This window comes from Microcaecilia unicolor, chromosome 7, assembly GCF_901765095.1.
Source record: "Microcaecilia unicolor chromosome 7, aMicUni1.1, whole genome shotgun sequence".
Lineage (NCBI taxonomy): Eukaryota > Metazoa > Chordata > Amphibia > Gymnophiona > Siphonopidae > Microcaecilia > Microcaecilia unicolor.
This window is the reverse complement of record NC_044037.1, coordinates 95,862,693-95,888,783: the sequence shown is the minus strand read 5'-3', so window position 1 is coordinate 95,888,783 and position 26,091 is coordinate 95,862,693. Positions and strand designations below refer to the sequence as shown.

Sequence of the window (26,091 nt, the reverse complement as noted above, 5' to 3'; positions counted from 1 at the left end):
TTCTAGATGGCTTAAGACTGATTATGAGGTAGAGATTCATTAACATCCAAAGTTTACTCTATAGGCTGCCTTGGAAGCTGATATGTTCCACCAAGTTCAGTCAGTGGTAGAGAACCAAGTCAGTGAAAAAGGAGGTATTACTACTACTATTATTACTACTTATCATTCGACATATGCAGGGCTATACAAAAAGATGTAAGAGACATCTATCCAAGACAGCTAAACAGGACAAATAAGAAATATTTCTTTTGGGGGGTGGGGGGTTCATTTATTGTGGGAATGATTAACACAACATGGGTATTAAACAGGTGAGTACAGGGTTAATGATTAAAAACAACCTTGAAAGGGTAGACTTTTAGCCTGGGTTTAAATAGGGTAAGAGACCCTATGCCAAGACCCCAGAAACTGCAGGCAGAAGGTGGATCACCCATGGTCAACTCTAGAGAAGGAAAGTTTCTAGCAGCCTACCCACCATGGGACCAGAAACCTCCACTCTGCTTTAGTCATGATGAAAGAGGTAATTTCCCCAGGAAATGCCCAGGGATCAAAGATAAAACTATGAATACTACTCTGACAGTTCATCAAAACTGTAACTTTGTTGAGACCCTGCATCCCAGTTGAACTTGAATGGACTGTTCACCCAAGCCCTAGTGGACTCTTGGAGTGTCAAAATAGTTATTCAGAGGATGCTGGTTAAAATAATTCACACTGACTATTAATTGGTGATGTGAATCTACATTTGGAGAAAGTGGGTATACTACCTAATAATTTTTTCTTACCTTAATGCTTTAAATTATAAAGTGTTTACAACTAATTTTGCATACACAAATGATCATCATTTAGTCCTAATTGCTTCATCAGGTCATGATACTGGTAATAACATCTATTTTTCAGAAGGCCAATTAATGGAAATTCCGTGGTCATACCATTTTATCCACAGTTCTCTGTTAATTGGAAACAGCTAAATAAGAAAAAGAGAGTGAATAAATCATCTTTTGTTTCTGGGGGAACTATAGATTGCACAGTATTTTGATCCCATTTTGATGAAAATGAAGTTATCTCAGAATCATTAGATTTTGCTAAGGACTAGTCATGAATTAGTCAAGAAAAGTTTACATGAGCGATGGTTTGACTTGAAATTGTTGGCATTGAAGTGAAAACGTAGATCATTGGAAAGAGAATGGCATAAATATCCATCCATGGTTAATAACGAGAAATGGAAATTTGCTAATAAGGAATATAAGAGCTCCTTAAAATTAAAAAGAAAGAATTATTATTCTAAATTAATAAATGGTAAATCGATAGATTTATATCTCCAGTTATTGATAAATCATCAGCTATTCAATTAGCGACTTTATTTTAGATCTAAAATTGCCATGATTAGAAGTCTTTTTAACCAGACAAATCCAGAATAGGATCCATTAAACTATTTTCTAAACATGATTCCTATAGATAAAATCTTGAAAGATTTCTCCAATATCTTTTGGCCTTTAATGAATACTTTATTAAAGAAATATGCTACTTCTCACTGTAGTTTAGATTCCTGTCCATCTTATGTTATGAATTGGTTGCAAACGTCTTTAGAGAACAAGATTTTTCCTTCTTATATGGGAAACATTATTATAACTCCTATCATCAAGGACATAAAGGAACCCAGTCGACTGGTAACGAACTACAGGCCTATTGCCTCAATTCCTCTGTTGTGTAAGCTTATGGAGGAAATAGTGGCTGTTCAACTTTCTGAATATCTGGATTTATATAACATTTTGCCTGCCTCTCAATTGGGCTTTAGTTCGAATTTTAGCACTGGGACTGTTATTGCTTCACTCTTAGATAATGTATATAAAACTCTGGCTGAGGGCGGGAAGGCACTGGTGCTACAGTTCCACCTATCTAGTGCATTTGATCTAGTGGATCATGATATTCTCCTGCATATTCTAATCTAGACAGTATTTTTAAAAGATCACTCTTATACAGTAAGATTTGATGGTAATTGCTTAGAGAATTGGTATAATTAATACAGGGTTCCATAGGGATCACCGTTATCTCTGGTTCTTTTCAATGTTTATTTACATTCTTTGGTATATATTTTAGAAAAGTTGGGAGTTTATCTTTTCAGCTATGCTGATGATATCACGATTATGGTCCCATCACTTTTTTCAGTTGCCTCACACTGAGTTATTGCAAAATATCTTAAATGAAATAGAAAACTGGACGTTTAAGCATAAGCTTAAATTAAATTCAGATAAAACAAAATTTATGTTAATTTGCTGCGTAAGAACATAAGAACATAAGAGTAGCCATACTGGGTCAGACCAATGGTCCATCTAGCCCAGTATCCTGTTTTCCAAACAGTGGCCAAGCACCTGGCAGAAACGCAAATCGTGGCAACATTCCATACTACAAATCCCAGGGCAAGCAGTTGCTTCCCATGACTGCCCCAGTAGCAGACTATGGACTTTTCCTCCAGGAATTTGTCCAAACCTTTTTTAAACCCAGATACGCTAACCGCTGTTACCACATCCTCCAGTAAAAGAGATCCAGAGCTTAACTATTCATTGAGTGAACAAATATTTCCTCCTATTTGTTTTAAAAGTATTTCCATGTAACTTCCTCGAGTGTCCCCTAGTCTTTGTACTTTTGGAATGAGAAAAAAAATCAATTTACTTCTACACCACTCAGGATTTTGTAGACCTCAATCATATCTCCCCTCATACGTCTCTTTTCCAAGCTGAAGAGCCCTAACCTCTTTAGCTTTTCCTCATACGAGAGGAGTTCCATCCCCTTTATCATATTGGCCGCTCTTCTTTGAACTACTTCTAATTCTGCCATATCAAGATACAGCGACCAGATCTGAACGCAATACTCAAGGTGTGGGTGCAGGATGTACCATGGAGCAATACAAAGGCATTATAGTGTTTTCAGTCTTATTCACCATTCCTCTCCTAATAACTCCTACCATCCTATTTGCCTTTTTTGGCCACCACTGCACACTAAGCAGAAGATTTCAGTATTACCTACAACACCACCCAGATCTTTTTCTTCAGTGCTAATCCCGTAGCATCAAGTAACTATGATTCAGATACGGATGAACAAGACTCAGTATCAGTTTTCTCCATCCATTAAGATTTTGGGGACATTGTTAATTAATTAATTATCTTTAGAGACACAAATTAACTCTCTTTTACAACAATCTTTTTTTAGTTGCGTAATTTGCATCAAATTTGGAAATACTTTGATCACGCTCATTTCCAACTTATCGTACAAGCTTTAATTCTGAGTCTGCTTGATAATTATTGTAATATCATCTATTTGGGAGCTTCCAAACAGATACTGAAGAAACCTCTTACTATACAGAATGTAGCTTCTCTTTTAAAAATTTTAATAGTCTAAAGCTTCATTGGATCCCTGTGCAAGCCAGGGTCTTGTTTAAATTCTCTTGTCTTGTATACAAAATTATATATGGTCTATCTCCACTTTACTTATTGTACCATCTAGTTTTTATAAACAAAACTAGAGCCACTATAACATCAGAATTGTTTACCTTTCCCTCTCTAAAAAATTTAAAACAAATTAGATTAATAGACACTTTTTTCATATCAGGTGGTTTGTTTTGGACAAGGTTATTAAAGATCACTTGATGTCCAAACTTTTCTATAAACTGTTTTGTAAACAGATCAAAACTTACTTATTTAAGAAATTTGTATTAAGTCATGCTGAATAAGATATGTAGTTAAGAGATATTTTGTTTCTGTTAGCTTATAATTTGTCATTCCTGGAAATGTCCACTCTTCTCTAATGTGTAATCCGCATTGAACCGAAAGATATATGGTGGAATATAAATTTATTGATAATGTTAAATGGATAATGACTTTAACCCCTGTCCATAGGGATCAGTGGCACTATCCTACCATCTAGGTCTCAATAAAGATAGCATTGGGGCAAGCAAACCTCATAGTGGAAATGCTTCTTTGGTTTCCATACCCTAACATTTTGGGATGGGATTACTCTGAGATTCTGTGGGTCAAGCTGACTGTCGGACAGACTGACCCTGAAAATGAATCTGTTGGAGAACCCTGTCTTGCATGTCAAAGAGCTTAAGATACCTAACACCCTCTGACATTCCATTTGGAAAAGTTCCAGTATACCAGGAGCTGGAGGTTGGTTGAAGACACACAAATACCCAGGAGCTTAAGAATCAGTGTATGCTAAGATTACATTCCTAGAACTAAAGGAGGAATGGGCCTGATAGAAATGTATTATATATATGGAGCTAAAATCATAGTCCTCCATGCTATTTAACAACATTAACAGATCCAAACATGCAAAAAGTGCAGAAATATGAGAGCAAGCATCAAGTATCTAGTTCTAGCTTTAAGCTTGGGCAGGCATTCTGATATGCTGAAGGAATGAGTGAGAATCCACCTGTAAATCCAGGAAAGGAACTGACAGAATATGTAAAGCAGGAGAAAAAGCAGGAGAAAAAGCTCTTCAAAGAAGTTGATCAGCAAACAAGGAAAAAAATACTTTTCAAAATATAAAGTATTACTCCAGGAACCAGACATACAGAGTCGCCTTTACCAATGGGCAAAGGGGGCAGCTTCCCTGCACCCCTACATATAGGGGGCCCAGCCAGCCACTCCATTGCCCATTGTTAAATTTATCCTCCAGTGTGATATCAATCTCTTCCTTCTCTCCTCCCCCCCACCCCAAATCCTGCATCTCAACCTCTCTCCCATCCCTGGGATCCTCTGAAGTACTGCTCCCTCAATGGTGATTGTCAGTCAGCATTCTTCCAGCATCAAGGCCTCTCTGAAGGCACGTCCCACCTACTCTGATGTAATTTTCTCTTTTCCGAGTAGGCAGGAGACACCTGAGGAGAGGCCCCAACACTGGAAGAAGGCTGACTGACTTAATAACTGGAATAGCTGGAAAAGTACTTTGGAGGATTTTGGGGACAGGAAAAAGTGGGCAGAGGGAGAGGGAAAGATACAGGATTCAGAGGCGGTGCTGGAAAATGGAGAGATAGGGATACAAAGGGACACTACTAGAAAAGGTGGGGAATAGAGATGGGGAACAATGCTGGAAAAGAGAGAAGATGGGGACACAGGGGGTTAATTCTGGAAAAGGGGGGAGATGGGGAATAATGGGGGGTAATGCTAGAAAAGGTGACATTAAAAGGGGGGTGGGAAGCAGCAGCGAGGAGGTTCTGGGCTCAGCAGCTGACAGGATATGAAAATCGTCACCACTACCTGATGCTTTCTACTGAAATGTGGATGCACATTAAGGTACGAAGCAAGAAGGTGTTCCGAGACAGGAGGACAGACGTGCCAGAGATGGGGGGCCCCTAGGAGCATGGAGCCCTGTGCGACCGACCCTGTTGCCCCTGCCTAAGACCGGCCCTGGCTAAGGTGGGGTGGGGTTAGGCTGGGGTTGGGACAGGGCTAGTTAAAATCCTTAGGGTGGCAGCAACACCTATGTTACCAGTAAAGGGACGGTGGGAGCACTTTTGCTTACATAAGGGCCTCTTCACTATGTGTCTGGTGCATGCACCAGCTATTTTCCCCTAGTGTCTCTATTACTGATGATATTATGCACACTGAATACAGTCCAGGGAATTATGGGGCCCTTTTACAGAGCGGCGGTAAGCCCAACGTGAGCTTACTGTTCATTCTTCCAGGACTATCGTCATCTCAATGCAGCCACCTGCGGTAGTCTTGGAAGGGCGAGCACTATTTCCAGGGGGAACCCCCCCCCCCCAGGAATTGGCCTGTATGGTGGTAACCCAGTGGTAATTGGGAATCGCCTTATGCTGCCTGGTTACCACTGGCTTAGCATAGGAGCCCTCATCTCCACCTCAATGGGTGGCAGTAAGGGCTCCCTGTTGCATGGCCACATGGTAAGAATTCTCTTACCGCATGGCCATGTGTGTCTGGGAGCTTTTCAACTACTGCGATAAAAAGGACCCTGGCACACGGGAAAAACAGCCCCTGCCACTAGCACAGGGCCCTTTTTCCCTGCAGCTTGGTAAAGGGACCCCTATGTGCTTAAACAAGCCAAATAATGTACCACCATGATACAAATATTAAACAGAATAGTATTTGCAGTATTCTGTAAATATATGCAGGTACTTTAGCATTTCGCACCCAGTCATCCCTAACTCCCCCAGTCCAGCATCTTTCAGTTGGCCAAATGAACAGTGAGGTTCAGCAGCACTGTAATAGAAATCCTGTGGTTACTGGTCTTTAATTTACTGTAGAGTTACCAGACATGTTTGGAACAGACATTATCTGTATTAGCTGAATCTAATTGTCAGAGAAGCAGTCTGAGAACCGGAAAAGTCAAGGTTCAAATTCTACTGTTGCACCTTGAGAGCTTGGGCAACTCACTTAACTCTCCATTGCCTCCTGTACAAACTAAAGGGTGTTTTTATTAAGCTGCACAAAAAAGTGGCCTGCATTATGATTAATGCGTCAGATTCCAACATACTGCGGCTAGTTTTTGTGCAGCTGTAAAAGTGCTGCATTTTCAATTTCTTCTATTAACGGCCACGTGCTAATTTCCCAATTAGCATGCAACCGTTAGCATGGGAGCCCTTATCGACACCTATTTTCTAGGTGGTAAGGGCTCCCACGGTAACCATGTGCTAATCGGTTAGCATGCAATGATGTATCTGTGTTCTATCTGTTTTAAAATTTATAGTTTAGACTGTAAGCTGCCCTAAAGGCTTCCCATAGGGTGGGGTACTAAATTTTAAATAAAGTTGGAGGCTTGGAACCCATTTGGAGAAATTGACCTGAGAGTACTAACTATGCACTCTGTCAGCAAAACACATCTTTGAACAATGCTGACATAATGCACTTTTCAGGTTGCTATATTTTTATTCATGTTGTACACCTGAAGCTTGGAAAATTCTTTTGGGATTTTACCACATAGGTTTCAGAAATCTCTTAAATACATCTGCCTGATCCAAATCTTTGCAATGAAGAAGAAAAGATTCCTTGCCACACAATTGAGTAGAAAAGGTAAGTATATCTTTCTGTGTCTATATCTTGATTAGAAATTTATACAAACCAACATACAGCTATAGAATCATATGACCTAATGCTCTATGCTGAAAGTTGAGTTTTGCAACTGCTTCATTGATCTCCATCTCATTTCAAAGAGCAGATACATAGAGATGAATAATTTGCAGTTTTAAGTGGGGTAATTTTTAATTTTTATAAGGCATTTTCCATGTATAAAGAAACACAGCATCTACTTTTACTCAGTATAGGGTAAGCATTTGTGGTGCAGCTGTTTGGAAGGAACAGGAGCAAAGTTGTGATATCCTCAAGTTAAAGTACACGTGTACATGCACATAATACATGCATGAAGCAAATTTTATGGTAGTAAATTTGACAAATCATATAATACACATGCACTGGCTTAGGTGGGAGGTCCATTTCTGTCATGTAACGGATAAAACTAACCCATTTGGAGAAATTTACATCTGACACAAATCATTTACATACACATATTTGTATCTGTCTCAGAGCAGGTGCAAACTTGTAGAAAAACATTTGGACACCATTGAGGTATTGCTGGACTTTCATTTTGGCTTTATAAAAATAGGCATGAACTAGGCACATTTTTTTGACATTTTAAAAGGTGCCCTGTTATAAAATTAGTCCCAACGTGATATATATTGTGTGATAAAGTCTATGCAATTGGGGGGAGATTCTATATATGACACCTAAAAAATTTGCACTGACCAAGTATATTCTATAATCAGCACCTAAAGTTAAGCGCCAATTATAGAATACGCAGAGTTGATATTTTAGTGCCTATATCTATGTGTATCCATTTAAACCATGGAAAACATGGCGAAAATGTTGGTGCTTAGATTTAGGTGCACTGGGCTATATTCCATAACTAGGCAAGTAAATTTTGGAACACTCATAAAATGCCCTTTCCCCACCCGTAGCCATGCCCCTTTCTGCCTGCATGCATTAGAAGTTTGGTGTATATCATTACAGAATATGTTTAGCAAATTACTACTACTACTTAACATTTCTAGAGCGCTACTAGGGTTACGCAGCGCTGTACAAATTAACAAATAAGGACAGTCCCTGCTCAGAAGAGCTTACAATCTAAAGGACGAAATGTCAAGTTGGGGTAGTTTAGATTTCCTGAGAAAAGGTTATGCGCCTAAATTCTAATCAGTGCCAATTAGTGCACATTATTGCTTGTTAAGTGCTGTTATCAATGCTCATTAGCTAGTTTAGTTTGTTAAATTCCGTACATTGTTATAGAATCTGTGCCAATTTTAGCGCCGATCTCTAGACACGCGATATAGAATCCAGGAGCTGATATGTTCTATGATCATCACCACAAAGGCTGCTGACTGTACTATTATTGAAAGTCCTGCAAACACAAGACCACAACATGGTTGTTCAGTTGGAAGACCAGCTTTCTGGAATACCTTAACTATAGATCTGCATTTAGAAACAGATTATCTAAACTCTCACAGAAAAACAATATGCTTATTATTACCATTCTAGGAAATTAATTTGTTTTGATATTTATGCATGGAGTTGCTATTGTCCAATGTTTTCTGTTATCTGTTTGGAAAGATTCAGGTCATAAATGCTGAATACCTCAGCTGAATAATTTAAAACACCAGTTGCCATGGCTGAGTTAAATCTAGATATTCAGTGCTGCTATCAATATAGTGGCTGTTCCTGATTTAGCAATAACTAGATAGTGGATAGCACTGATAGGGAGACTAATATCCGGATACCAAACAGGATAAAGTTAGGATAGCTCCTTTTCTGTCCGAAGTATTGGAACATGTATCCGGTTGGTAGACTGAATATTGTTGCTACTTGAATTCCTATGAATTAACCCCAGCTCTGAATGGGCCACCACAGCAGTATCCATTTAGTACTGAGCAGTCTGTAATGATATTAAGTGGCACTACCCACCTTGTGTTGCTGAATATCTTCAAAAAGCTGCAGCTAAGGGAAACATCAAGCAATTTCCCCACCCCTAGCTGTCTGTTCGTCTGTCCAATTTAGATTGTAAGCTCTGTTGAGCAGGGACTGTCTTTTCATGTTAATTTGTACAGCGCTGCGTAAGTCTAGTAGTGCTATAGAAATGTTTAATAGTAGTAGTAGTAGTACTATTACTCTTTGAATATTGGCCTCTCAATCAATAGGCAGACAATAAATATTTTCAAATAAATAAATCCATTAGGGCTTGTTGGAGCTACTTAAAGTTTAAGATAATGTTTTAAGACATAAAAATGTTGAAATCTAAATTCAATTTATCTGGTTAACTTTGAGGGTTAGCTGGATAAATTGTCAGTTAGGAAATTTCATGACTTGATGTACAATCCCTTAGGTTTGAAAATGCTGAACTCAACTATTTTCTTCCTCAACCTAAGCTACCCATGTGTAAAAATACACATGATACAGTATTGGTGTGCTTAACCATAGACCCGGTGTAACTATCCAGCTTATTTTCGAAAGAGAAAAACGCCTATAGTGCGACCTAAATTGGGAGATAGACGTTTGTCTCGCAAAGGTGCCCAAATCGGTATAATCGAAAGCCGATTTTGGGCGTTTCCAACTGCACTCCGTCGCGGAAACGAATAAAGTTGACGGGGACATGCTGGAGGCGTGGTGGAGGCGGAACTGGGGCATTGTTATCAGCCGAGGAAAGATGGGCGTCTTTAGCTGATAATCAGAAAAAAAGGTGTTTTTACCGCGATTTGGGGTCACTTTTTTTGAACCCTTTTTTTTCACAAACAAGTCCCAAAAAAGTGCTCCAACTGCCCAGATGACCACTGGAGGGAATCGGGGATGGCCTCCCTGGACTCCCCCAGTGGTCACTAACCCCCTCCCACCAAAAAACCCCCACTTTAAAAACTTTTTTCTAGCCTCTATGCCAGCCTCAAATGCCGTACCCACCTCCATGACAGCAGAATGTGTTCGATCCTGTTACAGCCTTTCCCTGGGTCAGATGTGGCTCTCGGGTGCAGTACAGGGTCACATCAGCATTGCATTGTAGTGGGTGTAGGGTATTGGGCTACGTGATTTCATTAGCTTGTGTTACAGTCTCACGATGTTGGTAGTTGGTAGGCTCTTCTCCCATGGTGCTTTTCCCCCTGCCTACTGGGTCAGAGTGTGCCCTGTTGTGTTTCCTGTTGTAGTCCATGCGGTAGTGGCCATTTTTGTAAGCCAGTTTTAGTTCCCTTTCCTGTGTTAGCCACGTTAGACAACTTAGTTCTTCCCTTGAATGTGGCTGAAAGAGGGCATTGTACAGCATTCTGCCAGCTCTGACCTACTGCTCATCTCAGTACCAGAGAGACTCGTTGCCAGTGGGACACAACCTCTGATCTGCAGTTAACTGTGAGTAAAGGCAGTTATTCCAATAAAGGACGTTTTCGGAGAGATTAGTCTTCAGGTGTCAGCTGGTGTGTCAATGTTATATAGCAGCAACCAGTCCTAGAGGCCTGCATGTATGCAGGTCCCTGGAGCACTTTTAGTGGGTACCGCAGTGCACTTCAGCCAGGCGGACCCAGGCCCATCCCCCCCTACCTGTAACACTTGTGCTGGTAAATGGGAGGTCTCCAAAACCCACTGTACCCACATGTAGGTGCCCCCTTCACCCCTAAGAGCTATGGTAGTGTTGTACATTTGTGGGTAGTGGGTTTTGGGGGAGGGGGGTTGGGAGCTCAGCACCCGTGGTAAGGGAGCTATGCATGTGGGAGCTTTTTCTGAAGTCCACCGCACTGACCTAGGGTGCCCAGTTGGTGTCCTGGCATATCAGGGGGGCCAGTGTACTATGAATTGTGGCCCCTCCCAAGACCAAATGGTTCGGATTAGGACGTTTTTGAGCTGGGCATTTTTAGTTTCCTTTATCACTAAAAAAAACAAACGCCCAGCTCAAAAACGTCCATTTTTTCGAAAATTTGGTTTGGCCCGCCCCTTCACGGACCCGTTCTCAGAGATAAACGCCCATGGAGATAGGCGTTTCCGTTTGATTATGCCCCTCCACATGTATCCAAACCTGACAAGGTGTGTGTATCTTTGTGCGAAAATGACTGATTTGTCCATGCCCTTCCCATGCTTTGCTCATTTACAAGCTATACCATTTACACATGCCCTTAAAGAATAGTTTAGGTGTTTTGCTGTTGTTTATGCACATAAGCTTACATTTGTCTCAAAAGTAAAAGCATTCTATACACTAATGCATACATGTTATTTGAATCTAAATAGAGCCAATAATTGCTTGCTAAAAAACCAATTATTGGTGCTAACTAGCTAGTTATGCAATTAAGGGGTAGGAGGTAACCTGCACAGATCAGTAGATACAACCTTAATCGTAGACATAGAGGGGCTAACCCTCACTAAGTACAACTCTTGCTACCAACCTGGGTGAACTAGGTGAACCAAACTGGACTTTTTGTTCCATCATTTACTTTGTTAGTATAGTACTATGTAGTCATTATGGTTGCGAATTTGAAACAACATTTCCCATATGATTTCATGCCATTTGTAACCTGAAATGACAGGAGAAAACCCCCAACTTCATGGATTTTCCTCTGTCATCATGCACTATTTGAGCAAAATGGCATATTATTTTGCACTAATGAGCACATTTCAGAATAGTGCTCACTATTGCAAATAAAATTTAAAAATCTGATAAATAATGCAGGAAACTAAAGAAAATGAACATTTTTACACCACACACCCATAATAATTACTCACCTGCTAAAATGTGAGCTCAAAGTGAATTGGAATTCAGATACAGTTTACTGAATGTGCAGCCTTTTGTAAATTATAATGAATATGGAAATACAAATTATATTTCTTCATATTCTGGACCATCAATTAATGCAATGAACAATATCCAGTGATCTATGAATGTTTCAAGAAGATTGATGAAATGACCTCAGAAGTGTCACGCTGCGATAATATACTTTAATCTCAGTGAATTATATACTATAATCATCACTGATCAAGCGCCACCTTCCTTCCCATTAAATTATATGTATTATTCAAAAAAAGCTTTGTTATCCAATTAAATAGAAAATTTTACTCATCTGAAATGTTGGTGCTTTTTCTGTAATGTCGACTTAGGGGAAATTAAAATCTGACATGGCACATTTTTCACTTATTGCTTTCTCAAGGATATTCCCTTATTTTAGCCACCACTCATCATGCCGACTAATTCTAATGTGGCCAAGATCATTTCATTTGAAATCTTCTTCAAGGAATTTGCACAAAATTCATTACTGCTTCTCCAAAGCAGAACCATTGTACTCTTTCACTCTATAGTACTTGCTCAACCAAATGCTGCCAAACATGCTTTCACTTTTTCAGCACTCAAAATGTCAATAAACATTACGGTGCAGATAAGTACAACTTCTTTGGCATTTAAAGTTCTTTGATTTTTAACATGATATTACACTTTTTTCATGAGATTCTTCCTGTGCTTGACTTTTTGAATGCCTCAATTGTTATCTAGTTATTTAAAAATGGAGGATTTTCTGGACCAATGATTAACTTAAAGGACCGAGGGGTACTTTTACTAAGCTGTGGATAAAAGGGTCCTGCGGTAGTGGCAGGAGCCATTTTTTCCAAGTGCCAGGGCCCTTTTTACCGCAGCGACTGAAAAGCCCCCCCCCAAAAATGTCCATGCAGTAAGATTCCTCTTACAGTGTGGCCTTGCGGGGGAAAGCACTTACCACCACCAATTGAGATCATGGTAAGGGCTCCCACGGTAACCCTGTGGTAACAGTGTGCGGCGATGCCCAATTACCGCCGGATTAGCGCCACACTATAAAATAAAAAATATTTCCAGTACACTGGTTGCCATGTTGGGCCAGCAGTAGTTACGGGTTAGAGTGCATAAGCCAGCGTTCAGCTTACTGACACTTTCTAAAAGGGCCTCATAAATTGTAGGAATGCCTCTGATCTGCCCATAACTCTCCCATGGCCGCACTCTCTTTTTTGAGCCACTTAAAATTTATGAACGGATCTCTGTGACTAAAAATGTGTGTATAAATTTCAATTAATGCCAGTTAGTGACAATTAATACCAATTAGAGGGGCATAATCGAACGGTGCCGGCCATCTCTATGGGCGGCCATCTCCGCTGCTGGCACCGCAAGTGGGCGGAGTCAACCATATTTTCAAAAAAGATGGCCGTCCATCTTTTGCTTCGCTAATACGCTTGGGCCTGGCCAAATGTCAGAGTTCGCCGGGTTTGAGATGGCCGGCATCGTTTTTCGGCCATAATGGAAAAAAATGCCGGCGATCTCAAACTCGGCGAAATGCAAGGCATTTGGTCGTTGGAGGAGCCAGCATTTGTAGTGCACTAGCCCCCCTCACATGCCAGGACACCAACCGGGCACCCTAGGGGGCACTTCTAAAAATAAAATAAAAATAGCTCCCGGGTGCATAACTCCCTTCCTTTGGTTGGTTAGCCCCCCAAATCCCCCCAAAACCCACTCCCCACAACTCTACACCATTACCATAGCCCTAAGGGGTGAAGGGGGCACCTACATGTGGGTGCAGTGGGTTTTGGGAGGGTTTGGAGGGTTCAACATTTACCACCACAAGTATAACAGGTAGGGGGGGATGGGCCTGGTTCCACCTGTCTGAAGTGCACGACACCCACTAAAAACTGCTTCAGGACTTGCATACTGCTATCAGGGAGCTGGGTATGACATTTGAGGCTGGCAAAAAAGTTTTTTTTTGTTTTTTTTTGGGGTGGGAGGGGGTTCGTGACCACTGGGGGAGTAAGGGGAGGTCATCCCCGATTCCCTCCAGTGGTCATTTGGTCAGTTGGTGCTCCTTTTTGAAGCTTGGTCGTGATAAAAAAGGGACCAAGTAAAGCCGGCGAAATGCTCATCAAGCCTGGCTTTTTTTTTTCAATTATTGGGCGAAGCTGGCCATCTCGTGAGCACGCCCCCGTCCCGCCCCGTCCTGCCTTCACTACCCTACCGACACGCCCCCTTGATGTTTCACCAGCTCCGCGACAGAAAGCAGTTGAACCCGGCCAAAATCGGCTTTCAATAATACCCAAGGTTCAGGAGATCGCCGGCCATCTCCCGATTTGTGTCGGAAGATGGCTGGCGATCACTTTTGAAAATGAGCTGGTTAGTGACAATTATTGATTATTAACACCTAATTGGGTTGTTCAAATAACTGCATGTGAAAATTGGGTGAACACCCAAATTTTCATGTGCAATTTTAAGCACCATATATAGAATTTTGAGGAATGTGTGGACCCTTTGAGAACCATTATATAAAGTTCCACTAAAGGTGTCTGAGGACCTTTTCTTCCATAAATAAATTATTATTATTATTATTATTATTATTATTATTATTATTATTATTATTATTTATTGCATTTGTATCCCACATTTTCCCACCTATTTGCAGGCTCAATTAAGTGTTGTTTTAGAAAATTGGATTTCAATTTAAGATTAATGAATCAAAAAATTAAAAATTAATTACTATATTAACTTGATGTGAGCATTGTTTAACTCAGTATTTAATTCCACAAAGTAACACATTAAAAAACAATGGCAACATATTGGGTTCCTGAACGGGTAATTGCCAGAACTTACACATGTAAGTAGTGGTTTTTTTTGTTTGTATTTGAATCTTAAATGTGTAAGTACCAGTGTTTATATAAATATGCCCGATTGCAGATCGACTTACTATTAGACAAAACAAAACAATAAGATCTGCTGTCAAAAAAATGACTACTTATAGTCAAATAATACAACACAGTGGCGGAAAAAGCCTCAAAAAGCTTCTGGGTCTTGAATTGACCTAAAGAAGCTATGACGGGTCAAAAGACCTCACTTTCATCACAGGCATAAAAAACCGCTACTGTAGTTTTACTTAATTTTATTTATTGTACTCAACTTATGATCATCTATAATTTATATAAACACCACACTTATCTTTGCGGTGGGTGCTTGATGACAAGGGATAGCGTGAAAATACTGAATTCTTCCCTCTCCACCAGTGCGGGGCCGACGATGGCCAGCGTTTCGCAAGGCTGCTTCAGGGCCTCTAACGCACTATCTACGGAAGAAATATTAAACATTAGAAATCACGCTAAAAACAAATCAAAAACAAAAACAAAGAGGATCATAAGAAAACCACACACTTACTTGGACGAGAGGGCAGCTCAAATGCTACGCTTTCCTAGCAGTTTACTTACTAATCAAAATGGCTGCTTTATGAAAAAACTGACGTCAGACACTGTTAGATCAAAGGCGCCAATACCAAATATGTCAAAACTTAACATACAGGAATAGAAAATTAAGGGGCATAACTATCAACATGGGCCACCATTAAGACAATTTATTTTACTGCTAATTCCTGCTGTATTATTATAGCTCCCATTTTACAGTGAGACCTAAGGGTCCTTTTACTAAGGTGCACCAAAAAATGGCCTGTGCTGTTGTAGATGCGTGCATTGGACGTGTGCAGGTCCATTTTTCAGCACACCTGCAAAAAAGGCCTTTTTTTTGCTGAAAATGGATGTGGAGCAAAATAAAAATTGGCTCGTGCCCATTTTGGGCCTGAGATCTTACTGCCACCCACTGACTTAGTGGTAAGGTGTCACGCGTTAACAAAGCAGTAATTGTCTGTGCGCGTACAATGCCGATTACTGCCCGGTTAGTGCCACGTAGGGGAAAATAAAATATATTTTCCAGCGTGTGTAGTGGACACACGTAAAAAAAGAATTTACCACCCGGGCTATGCAGTAGCCGAGTGGTAGCTCAAAATTGGCGTACAATGTGCACGTAGGTAGCTATCTAGCTTATTTTCGAAAGGGAAGGATGCCCATCTTCCAACACAAATCGGGAGATGGACGTCCTTCTCTCAGGGTCGCTCAAATTGGCATAATCGAAAGCCAATTGTGGGCGTCCGCAACTGCTTCCCGTTGCGGGTACGACAAAAGTTCCTAGGAGCATGTTGGAGGCATAGCGAAGGCGGGACTGGGGTGTGCCTAACAGAGGGGCGTCCTCAAGCGATATCAGAAAAAGAAGGGCATCCCTGACAAACACTTGGCTGACTTTACTTGGTCCTTTTTTTTTACAACCAAGTCACATAAATGTGCCCTAAATGACCAGATGACCACCGGATGGAATTGGGGATGACCTCCCCTGACTCCCCCAGTGATCACTAACCACCTCCCACCCTGAAAAAAACAACTTTAAAAACTTTTGTCTTTTTTTTAAGAGTATGGGTGAAGGACTTCCTTCGGTATGCCTCCGTTCCTGTGACGGCAGTTGAGGATGTCCTTCGCTATTTATTTATTTAGATTTTGCTCACACCTTTTTCAGTAATAGCTCAAGGTGAGTTACATTCAAGTACACTGGATATTTCTATGCCTCCGTCCCTGCAACGGCAGTTGAGGACGTCCTTTGATATGCCTCCATAAGACGTCCAAAATGTGGATGTTTGTGAGAAGGACATCCATGCCTGGATGTTTCTGTGAGAAGGACGTCCTCAGGAAAACTTGGGCACCCCGTTCGATTATGCCCCTCCACATCATTAAGGAATTTACCTATAGGACACTTTCCCTGTGGATCCTGTTCTGTTTGTATAGGTAATATGAAGACCAAGGTCTTTCATATTCCATCTTCAAACAAAAAAGTATATTTAAAACAATTTTCGAATTGCAAGACTAAGAATGTGATCTATGCAGTTTTGTGTCTGTGTGGTTTAGTTTATATAGGGAAAACTAAGAGGAAGTTTAACACTAGAATAATTAAACATAAGAGTGCTCTGAAAAGGAATGCACTAGATAAACCACTAGTTGAACATTCAGCAGCCCTGGGACACAAATTTGAAGATCTCCATTTTTGCATATTATTTGTATACAAACAAAATTGGAAAGGTGGTCCGATTGAGACTTTCCTTCTGCGGAAAGAAGAACAATTTATTTTTGAATTAGAGACTTTACATCCCAAAGGTTTAAATATGGAAACAGACTTATCAGTATTTCTCTGACAGAACTCAGCCGGGATAGGACACTACATTTTTATTTCTCCTTTTTTATCTTTTATTTTTATTTATGTTTTGTTTTATTTTTCATTTTTTATTTTTTAAGGTTTCAGTTGCAGGTTTTTACTGGACATTCCTTTTTTTTTTTAGACATTTGTCATATTTATAGCCTATTTTGATTTTTGTTTGCATTTTATTTTATTATGTTTTTAATTTTAATTCTTATTTTTTATTTTTCATATTTTTAATAATATTGTTTATTTTTTTTGTAGTATTTGGAGCACAACCACATAGTGATTGGATTAGGTCTCTTGTTCATTCATTTTTTATCGGTTGCACATTTATTGCTGTTTATTACTTTGTATGTACACTTGTATGTGGCTTATTCTTTTATCTTTATTTCTTATTTTTTATATTTTTAATAACGTTCATTCTCTTTCATGGTATTTGGAGCATAACCAAATACTGATTTGATTAGGTCTCTTGTTCATTCTTTATCGCTTGCACATTTATTTCTGTATATTGTTCCGTATGCACACATTTGGATACACATTGTTTTGGAGGTTAGAATAAGGAACGTACCCACCCCCTCTCCTTTTATTTCATCCTTGACACAGACAACATTTTGGTTGCCACGATACATATTGAGGACTTTATTTTTTATTTTTTTATTTTGTATTTTTTGTTTCAATTGTTTGACAATAGAGGCGCCATATATTTTTCATAGATTAACATACCTTTGCCTGTCTTTACCCGAAGTGCCGTTAGCTTTTTCTGAACATGCACTTCTGATTTACATACATAATGAGAAGCTACGATGATGAGAATAGTATATACATATTCTACCGATCCACAGATTAATATTGATTATCCATATCGATAGGATGTATTCATCGTGTGGAACGGCTACTTTGGAAATATCAATCACATATTTTTTTTGTTACATTTGTATCCCGTGCTTTCCCACTCATGGCAGGCTCAATGTGGCTTACATGGGGCAGTAGAGGGTTAAGTGACTTGCCCAGAATCACAAGGAGCTGCCTGTGCCTGACGTGGGAATCGAGCTCAGTTCCTCAGGACCAAAGTCCACCACCCTAACCACTAGGCCACTCCTCCACTCCATATTTGGCATTTTATCTACTAGATAGTTTGTGTCCATTTTTGATTTTTTATTATATTTACATTATATAATTTGCACTTCTAGTTTTTGGCGTGCTTTTCACAGAACTCTGAACTTAGGCTGACGTATATAAGTCCTTGGCGTTATGCCCATCAGTTTTTTTCCAGCATTGTAGGCAAAGGGTTTTATGCACAGCGGTGGACAACAGTAAGTTTTGATATTGTTCTTCTAATGACGAGCAGTCAGAAACGCCAATCTTTAACTTTATTATTGGTTTTTATTCGCAGATTATAAGAACAGGTTGCCAGAAGACGTTTCTTAATATGAAAGAACCCAAATATCCGTTACTATAATAACGGCACACAGTAGCTCATGGGTCAAATAATTTTTAATCTAATACATGGTTTTGAATGTCTGCTTTTATAAAATTAAAAGATAGATTTGCACATTTGTAGATGTGTTCTAGGTAGCAAGAAGTACATTAAGTGTGGACTAACTCCCCTGTCGGTTTACAAATTCTGTTCTGATTTTTCATTTTTCATTTTTTTACTTTTAATTTTTAATTATATTTTCATTGTTTTAGTCATTCACTATTTTCTGTTTTTGTTTGATAGCATCCACTGCTGTACATGCATTACATTACATGGTTTATACCATAGATATGTGTCCTATCTGCATTTTTAATTTTGAGATCGATGTTTAGGCTGTATTACATTTTTTGTCAATACATAATATATTAAGGGTCTATTACAGTTTTTATTGTTCTTTGTTTTGCATCAATATCAACTCTTTTGCATCAATATTAATTAGATGTGAGCATGATCCTTATATATATATATACATACACACATGCATATATTTTTAATATATTGTTACTCTGTTACCTGTCTTTTTATATATCTATATATGTGTGGTTTTAAATATATCTATGTGTTTATTTTTTATTTATTTTTTATGCATTATGATGTGGGTATGATTTTTTCAGTTAATTATCATACACATTATTGATAAAAATTTTATATTACTGTTAACTACATACGTATATATTTTTTAGCATATTATAACATGGGTATGATGTCTTGGTCATGGTTTTTCAGCCATTGTGTATTATTATTGTTGTTTATGTATTTTCGATATTTTTTATTATTATTACTATTTTTATTTTATTTCCAATATTTGTTACTTTGTGTGTTTTATTACTTTAGCCCCTGATGCAGACCTTCTGGGCGAAACACGGCTTGTGTCGTGTAATCAAGAACTAAAGCAAAATACTTTGCCACTTTTATTCTATAAAGGATGTTATTTAGAACTGCATTTCCCCTTATATGGACGAACTCATTTTGGAAATGTTTGTCAACATAGTGATCATGTATTTCAATACCGGAAATTCCTCTATGATGCTCTTGAGTTACTGGGTTAAATTTTCCCAACAATTCTATATGGGCTTCCTAACTGTTCAACAGATCCACAAAATGCCAAATTATATGATAAAAACTGAACTAGAGCTACTAGTCTTTCTATAACTTGATGTCATCATCTTTTCTCTTTATTCATCAGTTTCTGTTGTACCTTGTCAATGGTTTCATCAGTAGTGAGTTGTCTCTGAAGTTCAGAGCAAGTTAGTATAGATACTAAGAGCTTATTTTATAAAGGTTTTGCTCCTAAATTTATGCTTCTAAAATTTATGCTTCCTAATTTACACTCCTAAATTTATGCTGTAAATTACAAGCGTAATTTATTTATTTGTTACATTTGTATCCCACATTTTCCCACCTATTTGCAGGCTCAATGTGGCTTACATAGTGCCGGAAAGGTGTTTGCCGTTTCCGGTGTGAACAAATACAATGTGATGCTGTGATAAGATGAAGTTTAAATGGCAAAGTCACAGTAATAGTTGTAAAGTGGGAGAGTAGTGTTGTGTTCATGCATGCTTTAGTCTTCTTGTGTAGCCAAGGTCAGACCTTTAAGTTGGATCAGGAGGGTATGCTTTTTTGAAAAGGGTGGTTTTTAGTATTTTCCGGAAGTTTAGGTGGTCGTAGGTCGCTTTTAAGGCTTTTGGTAGTGCATTCCACAATTGAGTGCTTATGTAGCCTGACACTGTTGGGAAACTGTGGGGTACAAATGAGATAATAAATAAAATAAATAAATAAAATGTAGGAAAAGCTGGATGCATAGGTAGATTTCTATTTTAGACCTTTACAGCTTGGGTAGTGTAGGTTTAGATATGATCATGTAGAATCGGAGGCATTTCTGGTTGGTAGGTCGATTAATTCTGTCATGTACCCAGGCGCTTCACCATAAAGAATTTTGTGGACCATGGTGCACATTTTAAAGGCGCATTTGCGTTCTTTGATTGGGAGCCAAAGTAGTTTTTCGCGGAGGGGTTTTGTGCTTTCAAATCGCGTAGATTAGGCTCATAATTTAGGAGCATACATTTTAGGAGCATAAATTTAGGAGCATAACCTTTATAGAATATGACCCTTTTGATTTTTCATGCTTTGCCAATCTTGTTTAAACATGAGACCACTGGTTCAATCTAGTACTAGTCAAGGCACTTTTCATATCATTTCCAAAAATTCAACAATAAAAACAAAATATCTTGTCTGCTGACAAAGAGTATGCTAACCATGGGTGATGAATGATTTCACCATTTGGAAGTTTTATTTTGCAGTGGACTTTGAGAAATATCTTTCATTTTTGTTGCACTGACCTGGGTCACAAACAAATCAGTTTTTCTCCACTCAGTTTCTCCAAATCACACAGTAACCGGTATCATCATTCAAACTTGAGTGTGGGTCTAGGGTCAGAATAGTGATATGGAAAGCAATGGGAATGCAGTTGGGCTTCTCAAAGGGTACTCTATCAGTCTGGAGAGGAAGCATCCTCACTCCTGCTCCAAAGAACCACACAGTACTCCAAGGACTTTGTCTTTATGCAAAAATTCAACTTTACTGAACTTTCTGTAACTGGTAGGTAAACCATTTTATAACTCTATCTGTACAGTCAATATTTGGTCTTATCAGTTCTCTTGTCCATTCGGGATCATGTATTGCAACCTCAATCATTTTCCTGCTTGTTTCTTTTAGAAAAACCCAAGATATTTACATATAAACAGGTCCTCCTGTCCTTTACCCATTCCTTTGGGCTAATAATAATCTAAGATTGCTTCCGATATTCCTGATCACAATACAGATCTCCTTCAGGCACAGACCCTTTTTAGCTGTCCTTCTTCTAGTGATGCAGTTCTTGAGCTGCACCCTGGCCTTGAATAGGTTTCCCCTGCTCTAGTTCCTGCTCTTGGGCTGAGTTCCCCTTACCCACCTGGAGCTCCTCACTCCTCATTTACTACTGTCAGGGGCAGCAACTATTCTTTAATTTAGCCCTGGCTTATTCTGCCACTCCAAGACTCCCCTCTCCTCCAAGGGTTCTGGCAGGGGTACAGGCAACCAAAGATCCTATGCTCCTCACTGTAATCCCTTTTATTAATTCTAATTCCTTCCCATCCATCAATTATTCCTCAGCAACACTTTTCCTCTGCAAGTTTGCCAAGTCCCACCTCCTTGGGCTGGATCCCCACTCCTCTCACACTTCTAACCCTCTCTCCCAGCGACTCTGGAGAGTTCTAATTATACAACGTTAGGGCCCTTTTACTAAGCCACAGTAAAAAGTAGCGCATGTATAGGCGCGCGCCAGGCCAGTTTTTACTGCATGTACAAAAAAGGGCTTTTTTTAATGGGACAGAAAAAGGGCATGGGGTAAAAATGAAACCAGCACACGTCCAAAATCAGCCTGAGCCCTTAACGCCTCCCATTGATCAAGCAGTAAAGGTTCATATGCTAACATGCGGCGCCAAGTGCCAATTACTGCTGGAACCGGTGTACGTAGGAGGAAATAAATAAATATATGGGCGCATGCAAAATCTGAAATTATTGCCAGGAGGGTGCACTGGCCTGGCAGTAGTCTCATTTGGGAGCACGCTGCACGCACGTAGAGCCTCCTGAGGCTTAGTTAAAGGGCCCTTTAGTAACCTCCATTAGAATGGGGGATTACACAGAACTAAGTAAAAAACAAAAACAAAACAAAAATCAACTTTTCAATTTTGTATCCCAATGCCATTGCATGTTGCATTATTATTTTTTATGTCAGTCTCTCCTAATATAAATCTTATGTTCTATGATCCAAGTTTTCAACTTTCTTATAGTTTTATCAATGCAAAATAAGTTGCAAAGACAAACCTCCAAATAGATACATTTATAGCATAACAGTTTGAAAAGGTTCCAACTGAACTGAAAAAGTTCCGGTTATTGTGCATGTCATTCAATGAGTATATTTGAATGCAAATATATTAATTTCTCAAATATTGGTGCACAATCTGACAATGAAGTAACAGATTGCCAATGACAACTTAATATATTGGATATCATCTGTTATGCCTATTAAATGTTAGATTGTTTACACATATATTTCATTTCTGCATATGTCTGTGATACTAATGTTTTTATTATATTTGTTTTTAATTAATTATATATTGTATATCTGTTGTTGTTTTCGTTTGTACCCCTGAGAAAGGGGACCTTTTACTAAACCATGTTAAGTGCTAATGTGAGCTTAATATGGGAAAAATGCCTAATTTAGGATGAGCTAAAGTGTTGTGCGTTAGGTTTGCCAATAACCTGTGGTAATCGGGCACTATTTATTTTGTCATCGGCAAACAATGGGCACGGAAGAATAAACCAGTAAGCACACTGACTTTACTACATGCTAACTGGTTTATGTTGGTTTAACGCGGGAGCCCTTAGCACCTCCTTAATAGGAAGCGGCAAGTGCTCCTGTGTTATTTTCAGTTGCTACACGCTAGTGCTAACATTAAAGCATAGCCTGAAAAATCTTAATTGAAAAGCAGCTATTTTAAGGCCACATAGACATGGTCTTAGCACACAGAAATGTCCTATGTTACAACATGCTAAGGCTGTTTTCTATCACTGATTGTAAAAGGGCCCCAAATACATTTGCGAAACATGGCCATGTTGGATTTTACATTATTCAATAAAGACTTTTTAATATCTACTTCATTTTTGGTGGATCTATTGGTTTGGAGGGGCTATACTCTAGCTGCAATTCTTATACAGGAGAACTCTGAGCTATAGAATATGATTGTATTACTTATCATAAAGAAATAATGTGCACATTAGATACATTTGTTATAATTTCCTTTTTATTTTGCCTCTTCTTATTCCAGTAGCTAATCAGAATCAGAAAATGGAAAAGACAAATCACTCTGAAGTGACAGAATTCATCATTCTGGGATTCTTTGAGCTTCCTGAGATGCAGCCCCTCCTTTTTCTTCTGTTTTTGATTATTTATCTGATGTGCTTGACTGGGAACCTTCTTATTATATTCACAGTGTGCTCTGATTCCCATCTGCATAGCCCCATGTTCTTCTTCCTCATCAACTTGTCCTTCCTAGAAATCTGTTATGTGACTGTCACAGTGCCTAAATTGTTAGCAGTGCTCATAGCACAGAATAAGACCATCTCTTTCATACATTGTATGATACAAATGTACGTGTTCCTGGCCTGCATAGCTGTTGAGTTCTACCTTCTTACCGCCATGGCCTATGATCGTTATGTTGCAATCTGCAATCCCTTGCGTTATACCATCATCATGAATAGGAAAGTCTGCAGCATTCTAGTAATTGTTTCATGGACCATTGCATTTCTAAATCCAGTTCCACATGTTACTGTAATATCTCAATCATCTTTCTGTAGTTCTGTTGAAATTAACCATTTCTTTTGTGACATGACAGCGTTGATAAGCCTATCATGTTCTGAGATCTATGTTATTGAAACTATAAATTATATCGAAGGTCCACTTGTAGGTTTAACCCCGTTCATATTAACAATTATATCATATGTGTACATTATTTCTGCTATTCTAAAAATCCACTCTGCTAAGGGAAGACAAAAGACCTTTTCTACCTGTTCCTCTCACCTCACAGTTGTTCTATTATTTTATGGGACCAGTTTTGGTGTGTACTTCAGACCCAAGCCTGCTTACTCCAGGGACCTTAACAAACTGTTTACTGTAGTATATATAACTGCAATTCCAGTGCTTAACCCCTTGATTTACAGCCTGAGAAATAAGGAACTGAAAGAAAGTTTATGTAAAGCAAGCAGAAAAGCGCAAAACAACTTTTTTTTCCGGAATTAATATAATGCTGCACACTGTGTATGATGGCAAAATATCTTAACAGTAAGTAAACAGTGTTGGAGGAAACTTTCTTAACATGGTGCCTATATAAGATGTTCAAAAAAGCCACCTGTGATAGGCACCTCTGTTGCCTTTGTAAAATATGCTTCAGTGTCTTTTAAAAAACAAGCTCCTACAATGACCTCTGATTGTGTACAAAGGGGGGAAGTTATCAACCTGGGCTGCTATTAAGACAGGTTACTTCACTGTTAACCACAGTTAGTAGTAACTAGGTCTCATTGTATAAAAAACCTGTGTTAAAATAGCACGAGATAGCGGTAAAATAGCACATCTTAACGGTAGCCCACATTGATAACTTCCTCCCTAAGGACTGATTTCTATAAATGGTGCCTAAAAATCAACGCAAACAAGAGCAGTTTAAAGCGCTATTCTATAAATAGATGCCATTTATAGAACAGCAAGTAGAGCTGGGTACAGTGACTACATTTAATGCACCTTAAAGTTTGCTGTTAAAGTGTATTATTATTAAAGACTTATCTTTTCAACAAGACTTACCATAATAATCAATAATAGGATTTCTAACACATCACTAATCACTTGATATTCTGACTGTTTTCTTGTTTACTGAATTGATTATATCAATTTTGTTACAATTGTTCTGTATGTAATTAATTGTGTATCTACTTTTGAATGACGCTTGATATGATGTAATATTGTAAGCCACATTGAGCCTGCAAATAGGTGGGAAAATGTGGGATACAAATGCAACAAATAAATAAATATTAAGTAAAAAAACTTAGGGCCCAGTTTACTAAGCAGCGTTATAGGCATGTTAACATTTTAAACTCACATTAATCATGTATGTGCATTAACTATGTATGTGCCTACAATATCCCTATAGACGCCTACATGGTTAGTGCTCAAGCTAAGTGTGGGTGCACAAAAAACATTAATGCACCTTAGTAAACAGGACCCTTAATGTGCTTTAGAAAAATACTCTCTAGATGTAGAAACCTATAGAAAATTATCCCTTGGTTTGTGTCAATCATATGATATCCAAAGAAGTAAAATTAATAGTATCTGTACAAATACAGTACACTGGTAGAAAGAACAAAATCCTGAGCACCAGGGCATACTCTGCTTCTGCTATATATATAATAGGGCTTTTGTCTATGGCATCTCTTCTACAATATTCAGAGTTAGCTTAGTGGGGTTTAAAAAAGGTCTGGACAGCTTCCTAAAGGAAAAGTCCATAGACCATTATTAAATTGACTTGGGGAAAATTCACTGCTTATTTCTGGGATAAGCAGCATAAAATGTATTGAACATTTTCAGGATCTTGCCAGGTATTTGATGACCTGGATTGGCCACTGCTGGAAACAGGATGCTGGGCATGATGGATCTTTGGTCTGTCCCAGTTTGGCAATACTTATGTACTTATCTATACTGAAGAGCAAATATCCAAGAAACATAGCAAAATATTTCTACAGTTCCCATGAATATCTTTCTTGCAGTAGAGGCTGAATTCATAAAAATGATTTGGTCTCTGGAAGACAAGTAACATCAAGCAAAAATAGGTGCAACTCTTATAACAGCAGATGTTAGAGTCAGTGTCAGCTTCCTTATTCAATAGAAGAAAAATGTATAGCATGGCAAATTATATTTGGATCTTGTGGGATGCTTTTATCTTGTAAACCACTTTGATTTTAATTTAAAAGGCAGCATATTAAGCCAC

At 38.7% G+C, this 26,091-nt stretch overlaps 1 protein-coding gene across 1 annotated transcript; it reads left to right on the top strand.

Moving 5' to 3' along the window:
* Positions 1 to 387: 387 nt before the first annotated feature.
* Positions 388 to 24,356, top strand: LOC115475048 (olfactory receptor 1009-like). The gene is made up of 2 exons (XM_030210786.1): positions 388 to 517; positions 23,386 to 24,356. The coding sequence occupies exons 1-2, from the start codon at positions 388 to 390 to the stop codon at positions 24,354 to 24,356; spliced, it is 1,101 nt and encodes a 366-aa protein (XP_030066646.1).
* Positions 24,357 to 26,091: the final 1,735 nt, after the last annotated feature.